Here is a 16,936-nt window from a genome sequence, read left to right as displayed (position 1 = left end):
CTCCAAGTGTATTTATACCCCAGCGCTTTATGTTTCCTTTTTCGGTCCTCATATGCCTTTACGTCTGTCAGGTTGATGTAATCCAGACGCAAATTAGAGTGCATTTATTAACAAAGAAAACTAATAAATAAACAATAAACCAAAACATAGAAACAAGGAATACACTGAGTAGAAACTAAGAACAAACATCAACCAAACAGGCGTAATGGCGTAAAAGAACCGACAATGGAAACAAGAAACGCTGGAGTATAAATATACTTAGAGAGAACAAGAAACAGGTAACACCTGGGGACAGGTAATAAGGGGCGGAGCTACACATTAACACAGGTGGGAGCAGTGAAGACATGGGTGGAAACAAGGAGAACACAGAGAGGGTCATGTGCCAAGAAAGGTATATGAACACACAGAAAGGCCGGAAAAACAAAGAGACAGACAGGAGAGACACAGACGAAAGGACAGAAACAAGACAATCTGATATAGAATAGAAATATATATATATATATATATATATATATATATATATATATATATATATATATATATATATATATAATGCAAAAGAAAATAGTGAAAGTAAAAGTAAAACTATTATTTTAATATCGTATTTCAGGCAGACAGCAGAGCAAAAGGCAGAATGGGAGCATTATAGTCTCCTTAAAAGAAGATAATGACAAACTTTTTTTTTTTTTATTGTGCTGAGTAAAGATGCAACACATAAAAATGCATCCCAGTAAAAGTGTTAAAGTGAAGTAAAAGTGGTAGTGAAGTAGTTCTACTACATTACTATACATCTCTTATTACAGCATCACCCATTCTAAAAAGTCTGAGAGCTATGGAAGCTTTTTTTGATTTCCTGAAATGGATCCTGACTCCTGTTGAAATTGGAGTGATTCAGGCTGCAGGTGTAAAAAAAAAAAAAAAAAAAAAAAAGAAAACGTGTGTAGTTTTGAAGGATTTATTAGCAAATCTTTGACTGCTTTTAAAACCTCAGTCATGTTATAATTGACCAGAACTTGAAGGAAATCAATTTATAATTTTACCTCAGCTTGCCAAGTAATGATTGAGTGCGTCTACACTGATTTTATATATATAAAAACAGTTTCCTTTTTTTTATTACCACAGAAAAACACAAAAAAGGCTGATATGGTTCAGCTTGGTTTGTGTCACATGAGAATGGTGAGGTTTTGGATGTGTGTGAAATCATTTTTCTAATAATTTAGCGTGTGTCTATAGACAACAGTGTAAAATGATGTTTTTGAGATTGTGTGCACAGTGTCATCAATATTCTACCCTTTTTTTACTTTCTCTATGTATTTTTCTAGTTTCTTTTTCATTTGTCCCAATGAATAAGATCACCACAACAATCATAATGCTAGGGAGATTAGCGTTATGCACACTTATAAACATCTGGCTAATTCTGGAACTGAATGTGTAACTGTTGACATACAGTACTTGCCTGTGTGCTACGTGTGTTACCGGAGGCTTCCACTAGTGGGCTCCACTTGCCACAGTGGCAAGGACACAGCATACAGGTCCAGGTAGCCTTTTTTTTTCCAAAAGAGGGCCCGTCATGTGCAGCTGAAAGCTTGTACTGCCTTTACCGTGTTTGTGTGTAGTGCACCTGTACTGCATGTGTATTGCGTTCATTTCTAAGGATGCGCACAACCAATGCATCAAACGGACACCATGATGATACCACCCCATTCCTTTTTTTTTCAGACAGGATGCCGTCGAGTCTTGTGAACAGGAGTCTTGTGTTCAGTAGAGTAGTGTAGTGTAGTACTACGGTACTGAGTCCACCATCCCCCCCCCCAGCCTCTACCATAAAGACTAGCAAAATGACCTTGTAATTCAAAAAACACTGATTGCTTTTTAATAACACTGCCTGCAGCCAGCTTTTATTGGTTGTACTGGCCTTTAGCGTGGAATTGAATTTCTGATATTATGTGGGTTTTAATCTACATGTCTGCCAGCTGCGGGATCGATTCCGGCCGAGCCGAGCCGATGGCTTTAATTGTTATTTTGCGAGCAGCCGTTCTGTGTCAGCGGACAGTTACGTGTCTCTTATTAATTCCCGGGGACAGTTCTTACAGTATGATCACGCCTCTGCATAGCAGAACTGAGCAGCCTTGTTCTTTAGAATTGAAGCGCATGCATTTGATTGTCTTTCATTGTAAGCAGTGAGTGTTTTAGAGTACAAAATGACATAATGACAGCACAGGATTTCAAACGTACTGATAAAGAAACTGCACACATACTGTATCACTACGGAGCCCGGGTGGGGCCGCGGATAAAAAATAAATAGTGGACGATCTTGCAGTTCGTGCTCACGTTTTCTTTAGTTTGAGTGAACGATCTGAAATTGAAGCAAATTATTTATTTCATTCGTGCTCACGATTTCTTTAAATAGAGTGAATGATTTCTGTAGTTTGTGCAAATTAGTGCTCACGATTTTTTAAATTAAAGCGAATGATTTGTTTAATTCAAACAAAGCATTTTTTTAATTCGAGTGATGGATTTTTTTAGTTCAAGCAAACGATTTTTTTAATTTGTGCTCACGATTTCTTTAATTTGAGGGAATTTGCGATTTGTGCTCACGATTTCTTTAATTCATGTGTACGATTTTTAAATTTTGCTCAAGATTTCTTTAATCCAAGGGAACGATTTGCAATTTGTGCTCACGATTTAATTAATTCGAGTAAACAGTTTGCAAATTGTGCTCATGATTTATTTAATTCGAGTGCATTTTGGACAGTAAGGAAGTAATCATTCATATTTTCTTTTCAGCTGTTTTCCTAAAGCACTATTTAAAAAAAAGAGATGTGTCAGCTTATGACCCTTTAAACATGCTGTAGAAGACATTTATTGAGTATCTTAAGTTAATTCATTGAGGTATAACCAGTAAGTAAGTGTGAAAAATGCTCAGATGTCGCCTATTCACAACTATTTTCTATTATGTTACTATACATCTCTAGTTACAGCATACCCAATCTAAAAATAAGTCTGAGGATTAAGAAGGCCTTGTGGTTTTCTGAAATGGATGTTGTAATTGAATTGATTCAGGCTGCAGGCGTAAACAAAAAGGAGGAAGTGTTATTCAAAGAATCTTTTGTAGAACCTTAATTTTAAAGTGTGTAGCTAAATATACATATTTTACTTACAGTGGCGTGAAAAAAGAACCCAGAACAACATTTAAAGAACATCATACTGAATGTAAAACATGGTGGTGGTAGTGTGATCATCTAGTGCTGCTTTGCTGCTTCAGGGTTTGGATAACTTGTTGTAATAGATGGAACCAGAAAATCTGCTGTTTTTTACCAGACAATCCTAAAGAAGAATATCCAGCCTTCTGTTCATGACCTCAAGCTCAGGTGTACTTGGGTTCTGCAGCAGGACAATGATCCAAAGTCCAGCTATAAATGAAGAAGTGGCCTAGTCAAAGCCAGGATGTTAATGCAGGAAAATCCTCCAATATGGCTGAATTAAAACAATTCTGTAAAGTAGAGTGGGCCAGAATTCCTCCACACAGAGGTGAAAGACTCCTTGTCAGTTATCGGTAACGCTTGATTGCAGTTGTTGCCTCCAAAAGAGTTTAGGTGCCCTATCTGGATGGGTTTATTTTCTCAGGGGGACGTCTGTGAAAAAAATATTTCACACATCTACTCAGTGCTAAATCTCTTGCATCCGGACTGCAATTCAAAAAACAGGAGGACCAGTGATTTTTTTTTTTCTTTCTCGGTAACATGACATCACGTTCAGTAGCTCCTCCATTTTCACTCACTGTTGTGTTCACGTGGATCTCTGTGGAAACGCACACCTAAAGTGTAATTACGGTGCGTGGCAGTGAACAAATAGCTATTTTATTAAACGCGAGGTGATGAAACTCAGATATGTGAGACTGGGCGGGAATAAAATTCAGTGAAGTTCAGTGAAAAACAGTTGGTAATTCAGCCTGTAATTTTCTCTGAGAACGTCTGAGAAAAATATATATGGCCGTTCTGGACGGGAATAAAATTACAGAGGACCCCCCCCATTAAAATTAATGATAAAATTATCCCAGGACCTTCTGAGATATTAAAGTTAATTTCATAATTGGAAAAATATTAGTATGACAAAAAAATAAATTTTCCACGCCACTGTATACCTCCATTTTTGTTGATTTTAAGTTTACTACATAATTTGAGCAGTCAAACTGTCCCTTACACTGTGCCAAAATTTCTTTATGAACGGACCAATAGAAACTCTTCAAAATTACCTGAAGTGGGGTGCCGAGTGGTCCAGCGGTCTAAAGCGCTGCCACTATAAGCAGAAGGTCAAATGTTCGAACCCCAGCTCATGCAGCTTTGCCATCAAGCTGCCGGTGCTCAGAGGGAGCTAAATTGGCCCTGCTCCCTCCGGGTGGGTACAGTAGATGGCGCTCTTTCCCCACATAACTCCTATGGTGATATCTGCAGCACAGGGCGTCTGTAAGCTGATGTATCGGAACCGAGTCTCTGCGCTTTCCTCCAAGCGTGCTGGCTGCTCGGCGATGCTGCATCAGCAGCAGCTCGAAAAGAAGCGGTGACTGGCTTCACATGTATCGGAGGAAGCATTTGCTAGTCTTCACCCTCCTGGTGTGTTGGGGCATCGCTAGTGATAGGGGGAGATCTAATGAGTGGGTTGGGTAATTGGCCGTGTAAATTGGGGAGAAAATGGGAAAAATTTAAAATAAAAGTATAAAAAAAAGACCTGAAATAAACTCAGGCAGTATTTGTTCAGACCACCCCATAAAACATTTTCAAAAACAAGGGGCATAGGTTTCTGTGATCCATTTTTTTTTCTATACTGTTAAAAAGTTATGGTCATATAGGTGACTATAAACCGTATTTTTATCGTTTTACAGTTTATTATTATATATTATATTATTATTTTTTAACTTGCCATTGCTATGCTTGAACTGCTCTTTACATGTTTTTTTTACATTTAAGCAGATTGTTTAATGTTTCCAATAAAACAAACAAACAAAACAAACTTTAGCATAACTTGACAGAACACCGGTTCCTCCGAGCACAGCTGATTCACACAGCGTCCCTCCCGCTAACCATAATAAACACTGCTGGGAAAAGTTCAGCTGCGCTGCCATGGAGCACAAAACTCTTTTTTTGTTTTTTTCAAATAATTAGTTTTTTTTTTCCCCAGCATTTAATTATTTACTCAGTAATGGGGAGTTTTCCAATGTAGTGAAGTAAATTACTTGAGTAAAAGTAAAATTACCTATTTTAAAAACTACTTCAATTACAAATTACTCATATAATCTACTCAATTACAGTAATTTGAGTAAATGTAATTCATTACTTTCCACCTCTGACAATAATACACTGCACAGTGATGTGACTCTCCATAGTGTTACGCATTAGTGAATAAATGATAAATATCCATTGCAGCAGCAGTGTGTGTATGTGTATGTGTTTGAGAGTGTGTGTGCAAGTGTGCCGCTGTGAGAATGTGTTGTACAGTTTTTTTTTTTTTTACATGGCTTTAGGCGTGTACAGTACATGAGTGTAGTGTGTGTGAGTGTTGTTGTGATCAGCTTGTGTGTGTGTGTGTGTGTGTGTATCTGTGTCTCTCCCCAGGGGGCTAAAATATCCACATATAAAACCCAAAAGTAATCACAGCTGTGGACGCCTCGTATTGGAAAACATGTAGGCTATGATACGATCAAAAGCTCCAATCCAATCAAACAGTTCTCTTATCAAACCTAATGGAGTTAAACGGCTGCCACGTTGAGTTACAGAGTGGTCTGATTATTTACAGTCGTAATCTTCTCTTCCACCGCCCGCTCACTGCATCTCCGTGCCCCACTTCCTCCCACTCCCTACCCCGGGCCAATTACTGCAGAGCTAAAGAGCAAGTGACAGTGCTGTATCTGCACACACCCCCGTAGCCCTGACAGAGAGCTGGAAAGGGGATTCTGTGGCCACTGGTTAATGTGTGTGTGTGTGTGTGTGTGTGTGAGAGTGTGTACGTACTGTAGGTATGTATGTATGTATGTTAGTGTATGTGTGTATTTTCAGTGTGTTGATTTGACTTTGCAGTCAGATGACAGTGCCACTGTACAATATGACGCTCAAATGTGCCAAGTGCGGAGTTATCTCGTCGGCTGACCTTTCCACCACAGCTACCAGTAACGCCATGTTAGTCCTGCTAATTATTTACCAACTTCTTTACTGCTCGAACCCTCAGTTCTCTCTTTTCCTTTTCCTGCTTATTTCTTACTTCACTCTTCCTCTTTTTTTTTTACCCCGGTTTTCTCCTGATTCACCTCCCCTTCCCCCATTTCGGTTCGTCCCTTCAGGGAAACTAGTGAGGAAGACTGTCTTGAGGTAGATTAGAGGATTCCAGAGGCAGAAAAAATGTGTCCATTTTCTGTGCAGCGTTATCCTAAAGCTTTCCACTCTCTTATTTAGTGCACTCAAGATTTACTCAAGGCTTGCTAAAGTAGGCAAGGTGACAAATTCACATTGTAAGGCCGTTTTTGCACCAGCACCCTTGGTTTGGTTCCTTTAGGCAGGTTTAAAAACTTTAGCCGCACTCGTGTGCGGACTAAAACAACCAAATCAACCCAGTGTCCAGGTCTGGTGCCCATCAAACTCTGGAGAGATTAATTAATTCTCAATCTGACCCAAAAATGAAATATAACCCCTTAAGTTTGAGCTAAACTAAAGCTGTTCAGGTGCAGTTTAACCTAATATATTAGCCAGATACGTGGTTACCCTAGCTATCAACAAACATCTCTGTCTCTGCTGCTGCTCCATGATAAGCTGGTTGCACACTGAACACCGTACATGCAGCATTCACTGCTCGTGGCTGCACAGTTTCAGTTACGTTCAGTTATTATGCTTGATATCTGCAATGCACGTTCCATTGAAAACACTGTGTTTGAAAGTGCAGCAGTTTGTGTGAAAGCTGAATAGCTTTGACCAATCATAAGAGACTTTGTGCTCGCTCCTGTGTGAAAACAAATGTATAAGTTTAGATACATGGTCTAAGGGGTTCATTATAATGCAAAAACTGCAAAAACTACTGTGAATGATTTAGTGACTATTAGGTTTAGTGTATTTTGTGAAGTTCCAAAGGGTTCTATTCTATTCTAAGGGTCCTGGAACTGATGGTATATTTAATAGTACTTGAACTGAAGTGCAGGCCTGTGTATAAGGATTTTACAGTTAAGATCTGAAGTGGTTAGCCAGCAGAGTTCTTTTAAAATCTCACTAATGAAAGGTGCATTTTCAGATGAACTCCAAGGATCCTATAAAAGAAGAAAGCTTTCAGTGACGTGTCTTTCCCTGAAGCATCCTTGACTTTGGGACACAGTGTTTTTTTCTGTGTTTTCCCCTTATTTTACACACCTGATCCATTGCATTATGTAGTGCAGCATTATGTAGTGTTTTATCTTAAAAATTAGAAGCTTTAAAATCATGTCGATGCTCCAGTAATGCACTAAAAATGCAGATAATGCAGAAAATCTCTAGCCACTATAACTGCACTGTGTAACTCTGGTGAAGCTGGCAGAATAAACATTGTAAGAAGTATAATGTTGTAATGCTGCGTAATCTGGGGCATGTTTGTGTAAAATCCTGTAATATTATTATTCTGCCTTATTGTGTAGTATTTCTTTTTTAAATGTATATGCCTGTTCTGTATCTCTGAGCTTGTGAAATACATATATGCCACAAGGCAGAAGGGGGCTCGAGGGGGTGCCCAAAGCACAATTGTGCATCAGTAAGGGAGTAAGGAAAGGCCCAGAGCAAAAATACATATTTTTACACAACGCTGCTTTAGTTAAACTAGGAAAAATTTCTAGTGAAAATCCAAGACTGCTCAGAACATGGGGTCCTGAGGCAGACTCTGGGATCCACTGTATTAGCTAAACCCCTTAGATTATATGGTAACACTTTATAATAACTTTTATTCATATATTTGTTATATTTATTAATGATCAGTAGATGTGAAAACGTTCATCAGAATTTGAATATTTGAACGTTGATAAATTTTGAGAATTTAAACATTAATAAATCGCTAGTAAATAACCATTTTAAACCGGGCAAATGTTGGTAACACTTTATAATAACTTTCCTTAATATATTTTTTAACTAATGATCAGTAGATGTGAACAAAACAGTAGTTCATCAAAATCTAAATATTAACACATGCTCACTCATGGCACTTATTTATCAGCATGGATATTCATATTAAAAATGTTAGCAAATCATCAGCTCATCAGAATTTGAACATTAATAAATATAAATAATCGCTTGTAAATACACAGGAAATTTGTTAAATATCAACACTGTTAGTGTTAAATCAGCACTTATTAGTGTTAAACCTTACACTCTTAGTGTTAATTCAACACTAACAGTGTTGATATAATACTGCCAAATTCACTGTGTACAAATTTAAACTAGGCAAGTGTTTATCAGTTGCAGTTCGTGTTGCCAATGCGTTCATTCAATTCAATTCAATTCAATTCAATTCAATTTTATTTATATAGCACTTTTTACAACAAAAGTTGTCACAAAGCCGCTTTACAGAGAAAAACAGGTCGACGCCTCTTATGAGCAGCACCACAGAGATGCCAATTTTATGTTGACATAGTGGCAAGGAAAAACTCCCTTTAAGAGGAAGAAACCTTGGAAGGAACCAAGACTCAGTCCGAGGAACCCATCCTACTCGGGTTGACCCGCTCAGTACAAACAAACAACAAACAAATAACAGAACAAAAACAGTACAGAGAATTAATGTGAACTATGGCTAATATAACAGGTACTAATTTATGAATATAAGAATGTGATGGGCACAAACTATAGAGCTATGGCTAATACAGAAACAGATACTGAGTGTGTTAATGGTAATCAGTGCAGGGCTGCAGAGCCGGAGAACGACACAGCGGGCAGTGGAGAGCCAGGCTGGGAACATCAGGAACAGGGCATCTCCATACATGTAAAAGAGATAGATAGAGAAAACAGAAAGGAAAGGAAGAGAAAAAAAAAGCAGGCGTTAGAAAGGTTGTGTAATAATTCTGATGAGTAGAAGGACAGGGCTGATTCCTGAAAGCTTGAACCACAAGTGGACACATCCAGGCAGTATATCTCAGCACATGTGAGAAAGAGAGATAGAGAGAGAGAGAGAACAGAGAGGGGAGGGAAGAAAAAAGGTCTTGGAATGGTTTAATAAAACTCTGCTGGAGTGGGATGGGCACTTGGCAGCAGCAGCTCAGGACACGGGGAGAGAAAGTTCATTAGTATTTACACATTTTTAGTTTCTTATAATATGAAAAATAACAGTTATTAAGCATTAGTTAATGGGTTATTAAGGAAAGTTATTCTAAAGTTATTATATAAGCGATCATATAAGAAGCTTTAAATGATCTAAACTGTAAGTACAAGTGTGTGCGTTTGTGTGTGTGTGTGTGCAATATTCTCCACTCTGACTACTCTATATATATATATATATATATATATATATATATATATATATATATATATATATATATTTATATTTATATAATGTATGACAGAATGAAGTGCTCTGAGAGAGGTCATTGCGTATCACAAGATGAGAAGATGAGGTTGAGTGGTGTTGATAATAACCCAGAAAGAGTAAGCGGCAAACATACACAGTGTGTAATCACACAGCACACATACTGTGGTAATCTTTACAATTTGCTCCTTATTTAGAAAAAAAGAAAGGTTAATATCCGGCTATACACTGTGTCTGTTTGTGTGTGTGTGTGTGTGTGGGTGTCAGAAGTGAGGAATGGAATAGTTTATATAAAGTGGCGTCTGACACAACCTGCCACTTCTAGTCATATAATTAATGTTTGTCTACTGTTTGTACATAAATTACAGTCTTTTAACATTCTGCTAAATGTCAGGGATTGGTACTGTTGACTGTGGAAGAGTATGTATGTACAGTATGTATGTGTGAGTGCATATATGTGAGTGAGTGTGTGTGAGAGAGAGAGAGAAAGAGAGAGCATGCATACAGGATGCAGATAATGAGGTCTCTCTCTGTATATAAATAGTTAATCTGTGGGGTTGTTAAGCGTGTTGGATCTTCCCCTCAGACTACTTGACATCAGTCGACCTGCAGTGTAGTTTTATTTACAGAAACACCGGCCTCAGGGTAACGAGGACACGCAACAGTGCTTTCATTCACAAGCGGCCCGCTCTGCTTTGACTAAAAACTGCTTAAGGGCCCGAGAGCCGAGAAATGACTGATCTAAAGAGTCAAAGCAATTATAGGTTTCTATTAAAAAAGCTTAACATTTTTTAAAAGCAGAAAAAAATACAATTAAAAATATTTCTCATCTAAAATACCTACAATTGCAACAACAATAAGATGAAATGATAAGAATAAACAGTAGCCAAATGTTCTTATCGTCAAAAAAAAAAAAAAAGTGTTGCATCCAAAAAGAATTGACTGTAGTAAACCCAGAAGTTGTTTAAACTCAAATGATTTAAGTCAGTTTTACATAAAATACTCAACTATTTTGAGTTAGTTGAACATTCGTGGGCACTTATATACATTCAAACTGAGATCTTTGAGTTAAATCAACTTATAATAACTGAGTTTAGTCTGTTGCCATTGGCAGCTTCTTTTCCATTTGCTTCTGTCCCAATCTATTTGCATACTGGGTGTGTCCAACAGTTTGGGGGGGAATGGGGAATAGTTTTTATTCCCCATTACTTAACAAAATTGGGCAAACCGGCTGCCTTAAAAAAGTTAAGTAAACTCAATTTATCTGGTCTTACAGTATAACAAAAATATTAAAGTTAAATCAACTTCCTCTTTAGTTGTAATAACTTGATGTTCTAAGTTATGCTAACTGCTAAGTTTTCATGACCCATTGCTTAACTTTTTTAAGGCAACCGGTTTCCTCAAAGTTTTTAAGTTAATTCAACTTATCAAGGCTTACAGTGTACAGAACAGCAGCAGGTCATCCGATACTAGTGCTGCTGTTATCTCAAGATACTATGATGCTATGTCATGGCCGGCCATATGGCTAGCTAATGGCCCTCAGGACTAGGGATGGGTGTTGTTTAAAAAAAAATCGATACTGGTACCATTTCAATATATTGAATTCAATACCGATAATCGAGCGATACTTTTTTTGGTGCCTTTTTCTAAATTCTAATCAAAAAATCGGAAAAGTGATAATTACTCTCACTAAAATGTATTTATTTGACAGCCGACATGAGTAATCACATTCTCATACTGTCATCATGAGGCTATCCTACTTTTGGTACATCATGTTTGAAAAGAGTTCCTTTTTAAGAAAATGTCGGCATTAGATTGGCTACATTAAATAATAGTTATATGAGTGGTGTCAATCACTTAAAAATTCTGCATTATTGTGAGGGGATTTCAGCACAACGACAGTGTGACTGACGACCGCATGTCTGTGCGCGCTCCCTGTTTGTGTGTGACAGTGTGCCGGCGCAGTTGTTTTTTCCACATTTATAAGTGTTTAATGCAAAGTATCGAAAACAGGCATCAAATTTCAGTACTTTTACTGAGACATTTCGGTCGGTACCTTTTTGGTATCGAATTTCAATACCCAGCCCTAATCAGGACAATACTCACCCTCGTACTGCTGCTATCTCAAGACACCATGATGCTATGTCATGGCCATCTGTCCAGCTAGCTAGAATTAATTATGCACTTCATCCAAAAAATTTAAAAGCACAATATAGAAAAAAAAAATTCAGTTTATTATATTTCGCATTTAACCCTCCTGTTGGTGTATGGTGTATGTTAATATGTTTAATTATACAAAAGATGTCTGAAACCAAAAAATCCTAACAAGCAATGTAAATATTTGATTAATAACTTATAAATCAACATTTAGTGTAGTGGTGTTCCTCACATCTAACAGGTAATGGTTCAATTACAATAATTCACTCGTTTTTCATATATATAAAGTTTCAAAACTTTATTACTTTTGAAAGACCAACATATAAAACACAATAGTTTTACATAACATTGAAACGTAACATTGCAATTTTATTTTAGTTTTTATTTTTGCAGGAGTGGGGTGGCAAATATGTGAGATGAACCACTTTCATATTATATGTTGATTATGTTAATTAAGGCAAGCAAAATAAGTTTCATACTGAAAAAAAATACTTATAACTATTTTTCCTAGATCTTCCTAGAACTTTAAAACTGGTCAATTTGACCCGTAATGTAACAGGAGGGTTAAAATAAAGAATTCATATTATCAAAACTTTTAAATCATTTATTGTGCCTGCAAACACTTATCTTCCTTCTGAATAACAAACACTGCAGTCTGACACTTCCTTCTGGGTGCAGTTATTATTATTTCTTATTATTATATTTCTTTGATGATGAATGTATGTGTGCACATTCAGAAAATGCAGCCTTAAGTATCTGCTGATATCAATATGAGTGAGAAAACATATGATTTGTTTCCTATTTTACACTAAACTTTTAATCATATATTTGTCTGAATGTGTTTTGCTTAATGTCCTAATGAAGTCTGGAATACTGACATGTACTGTAGTCTTGAAGACGTGTAGCGTTGGCTTTTTTAGGCGTTTATACTGGTTTATATATTTTTTGAACATTTGAATATGAATATTTGATCTTGTGATTTTGGTCAGTATCAGAACAATACTAATGCTGAATATACAAAATAGTAACCTGGCTGAAATGATTGTCTGTTTTAAGTTAAAATAAATAAAGCAATAGATAAATAGAAGAAGTAAACAAAAAAGAATACATATACAAAAAAAAAAAAAAAAAAAAAAAAAAAAAAAAATATATATATATATATATATATATATATATAAATATAAAGCAATGATGAGAATGAAGCGCAGAGCAGCAGCATGAAGACAGATAAAATAAAAATGAATACAGTTAGTCTGGCTGTGGATTAGAATAGAGCACTCCTCCCTCATGCTCATCACCGTGTCTAATCTTCTCCACCTTTCATCTTCTCCATATTCCATCTTCCTCCTCTGTTTCTTATCATCGTTCCATTCCTCACGTTCACCCCTCCTTTACCCGGTGCTCCTTCTTCCATGTTTTGCTACATATCTATGCAAACATACGTACATATATTGTATATGTGAATAATGTACATCTATAATATGACTGAAGGGTGTATGCTTCTGTTTATATTGATAGTGTATTCATAGTGCTATAGGTTCAGTATATGGATATGACTTTATTGTTATCAACAAAAAGGGCAAATCAGACTCAGTATCTGCATTTTTACCTGGAAAGTAATAAATAGCGTGTGCACTTGAAATATTAGTAATATTTAAAGGCATCAATCATTTCCACATTAATAAAATATTTAAAAAATATAAAAAAAAAAATATTTTGTCATAATGCTAATAAAAAGCCAGTTGTTCTTAAAATTTAATGATGAATGGACCAATAGAAATGCTCCAAAATAACTATAAATGACTCAAAATACATTCACGTTATTAAAGCTTGAAACATTTTTGCTGTCACTTTAAAATCTAAAAAAGGCTCCTTTATAAAAAAGGTTTATAAATAGTGTATAAAGAAGTTTATTAATGTCATAAATTAAGCTGTAAATATTTTAAAAACATAAATAAAATAACAACAAACAATTTTTTTAAACATAACTAATAAAATTATGTAGAAATAGTCATTTAATATTTTGTTATAGTTAAATAAAAAACAGAAATAAATTAACAGAAATGTTAATGATGACTGATGGAAAAGACAAAGTAAAGATCTATAAGCATCTATAAGTAAGATCTGAGGTTTAACTGAGGATATCACAATTAAATGGTGTATTATCTTATCATTTCTGCATTTTAGGTAAAAGCACATTTTACAAAAATATATATATATATATATATATATATATATATATATATATATATATATATATATATATATATATATATATATATATATATATTTTTTTTTTTTTTTTTTTGTCCTGTGGTGCCAGTTGTTATTTTATTATGATATATTCGAGTCATAAAGACTTGAAAAATAAAAGAAATATAAAGAAAATAAAGAAATGGCATATCGTTATATATATATGAAAATACATTGAGAACTGAACTTAATGAACAAAAAATACAAAAAATGTAAAAAGGAAATTGAGAACTGAACATAAAATACAAAACTAAACTTAAAACTAAACATAAAATTTTTAAATATTTCAATACTAAGCTCTTACAACACATAAATAGAAAGAACAGCAGTGACAATTACTATTGTAGCATATCTAATAAAATAATATAGAATGCTTAGTCATATAGTTATTTAATATATTGTAATAGTTAAATGATTAAAGTTATTTACTGAAATTATGTCAATAATGATGACTGATGGAAAATACAAAATAAGATAAGCATCTATAAGTAAGATCTGAGGTTAAACTGAGGAAATCACAATTAAATTGTGTATTATCTTGTAATGTTTGCATTTTATGTAAAAGCACATTTTACAAAAAAAAAAAAAAAATATATATATATATATATATATATGGCCTGTGGAGCCAGTTGTTATGTTATTATGATATATTCAAATCATAAAGACTTAAATGGCATATCGTTATATATATGAAAATAAATTGAGAACTGAACATAAAATACAAAACTAAACTGAGAACTATAAAATCCTTAATAAGCTCTTACAACATATAATTAGAAAGAACAGCAGTGACAACATATATTTGTTATATATATTTAATAAAATAATATAGAAATTCAGTTTAGTCATTTAATATGTTGTTATAGTTAAATTAATATTTTACTATATATAAATATAAAGGATGACTGATGGAAAAGACAAAGTGAAATAAGCATCTATAAGTATGATGTAAGGTTTAACAGTATTAATAAATCAGGAATCACTACTTGTTGCACGACAGGCCACTGTTGCCTTTCCTATTTATGTTGTAGATGCCTATTAATGGTTTATAACTTAAGTAATAACCATCAATAAACCCATTATAAATGAGTCTTTTTTTTAAAGTAGTACGATTTTTTTTTTTTTTGCATGATAGCTACAATGTTGCATTTGCTTAAACTACATACAAAAACTAAAACACTTATAACAAAGCAGTGTGTTGATATCATATATTTTATTCATGTGGACGTGATGCACACATTTATTATAAATTCAGTGCACCTAAACAAGAAAAAAATATGAAATAAATTATGAATAAATGAAGAATTTCTTTGAGCTCATAACTTGTTAAACACATGTAGATTTTAGTAGAGCTGAGAATACAGTGTACCATAAGCTTTGCCCTCTTTGTGAGAGTTGTGATTGGTTATACTGTGTTGGGAGAGCTGAATGCTGTTCTCTCCTCGTCCTGCAGGGCGTCGCTGTGGAGCTCCTGTGTGGTTCTGCCGCTGCTGGCTCTCACCTGGATGTCTGCAGTGTTGGCGATCACTGACCGGCGCTCGGCCCTGTTTCAGATCCTCTTCGCCGTCTTCGACTCTCTGGAGGGCTTCGTCATCGTGATGGTGCACTGCATCCTCCGCAGAGAGGTGGGGAAGCTTTAATAGAATCAATAGGGGACTTTTATTTTGTGGTGCTAATATATAATTATTATGTATGTTTTATGTTTGTTCTTCCTGTTATCTAACAGGTTCAAGAAGCAGTGAAGTGTCGAGTTGTCGATCGGCAGGAAGATGGTAACGGGGACTCGGGTGGATCTTTCCAGAATGGTCATGCTCAGCTAATGGTAATTTATGAAATAATAATATTTACTTATTTCTTAATGATTTTTACTAATTTTACTATTGTTATTGTTAATTTTTACTATTAAAATATAACATATTACTTAACCAAGTAAAAATGCATGTACAGTTTATAATGAAATCACAATTACAAGATCTTTTTTGCCTTTGTGCCAGTTGTTATGTTTCTATGATTTATAAAGACCTAAACATAAAATACAAAATTAAACTAAGACCTAAACGTAAAATACAAAATTAAACTAAGACCTAAACATAAAATACAAAATTAAACTAAGACCTAAACATAAAATACAAACTTAAACTAAGACCTAAACATAAAATACAAAATTAAACTAAGACCTAAACGTAAAATACAAAATTAAACTAAGACCTAAACATAAAATACAAAATTAAACTAAGACCTAAACGTAAAATACAAAATTAAACTAAGACCTAAACGTAAAATACAAAATTAAACTAAGACCTAAACGTAAAATACAAAATTAAACTAAGACCTAAACATAAAATACAAAATTAAACTAAGACCTAAACGTAAAATACAAAATTAAACTAAGACCTAAACGTAAAATACAAAATTAAACTAAGATCTAAACATAAAATACAAAATTAAACTAAGACCTAAACATAAAATACAAAATTAAACTAAGACCTAAACGTAAAATACAAAATTAAACTAAGACCTAAACGTAAAATACAAAATTAAACTAAGACCTAAACGTAAAATACAAAATTAAACTAAGACCTAAACATAAAATACAAAATTAAACTAAGACCTAAACATAAAATACAAAATTAAACTAAGACCTAAACATAAAATACAAAATTAAACTAAGACCTAAACATAAAATACAAAATTAAACTAAGACCTAAACATAAAATACAAAATAAAACTAAGACCTAAACGTAAAATACAAAATTAAACTAAGACCTAAACATAAAATACAAAATTAAACTAAGACCTAAACATAAAATACAAAATTAAACTAAGACCTAAACGTAAAATACAAAATTAAACTAAGACCTAAACATAAAATACAAAATTAAACTAAGACCTAAACGTAAAATACAAAATTAAACTAAGACCTAAACATAAAATACAAAATTAAACTAAGACCTAAACATAAAATACAAAATTAAACTAAGACCTAAACGTAAAATACAAAATTAAA

General features: G+C 34.2%; 1 protein-coding gene across 8 annotated transcripts in view; it reads left to right on the top strand.

Annotated features, from left to right (window-relative positions):
* The window catches only part of adgrb1a (adhesion G protein-coupled receptor B1a), a 212,807-nt gene that overhangs the window by 183,089 nt on the left and 12,782 nt on the right, over window positions 1-16,936 (top strand). For 5 of the 8 annotated variants that reach the window (XM_049480345.1, XM_049480347.1, XM_049480344.1 and 2 more), the window contains exons 24-26: window positions 6,075-6,173; window positions 15,383-15,554; window positions 15,656-15,751. In XM_049480345.1, the coding sequence (XP_049336302.1) occupies window positions 6,075-6,173; window positions 15,383-15,554; window positions 15,656-15,751 (367 nt within the window). The remainder of the gene's footprint in view (window positions 1-6,074; window positions 6,174-15,382; window positions 15,555-15,655; window positions 15,752-16,936) is intronic. The other 3 variants (XM_049480350.1, XM_049480349.1, XM_049480351.1) reach the window with 1 other exon arrangement.

This window comes from Astyanax mexicanus, chromosome 6, assembly GCF_023375975.1.
Source record: "Astyanax mexicanus isolate ESR-SI-001 chromosome 6, AstMex3_surface, whole genome shotgun sequence".
Lineage (NCBI taxonomy): Eukaryota > Metazoa > Chordata > Actinopteri > Characiformes > Acestrorhamphidae > Astyanax > Astyanax mexicanus.
This window is presented reverse-complemented; position numbering and strand designations above follow the sequence as displayed.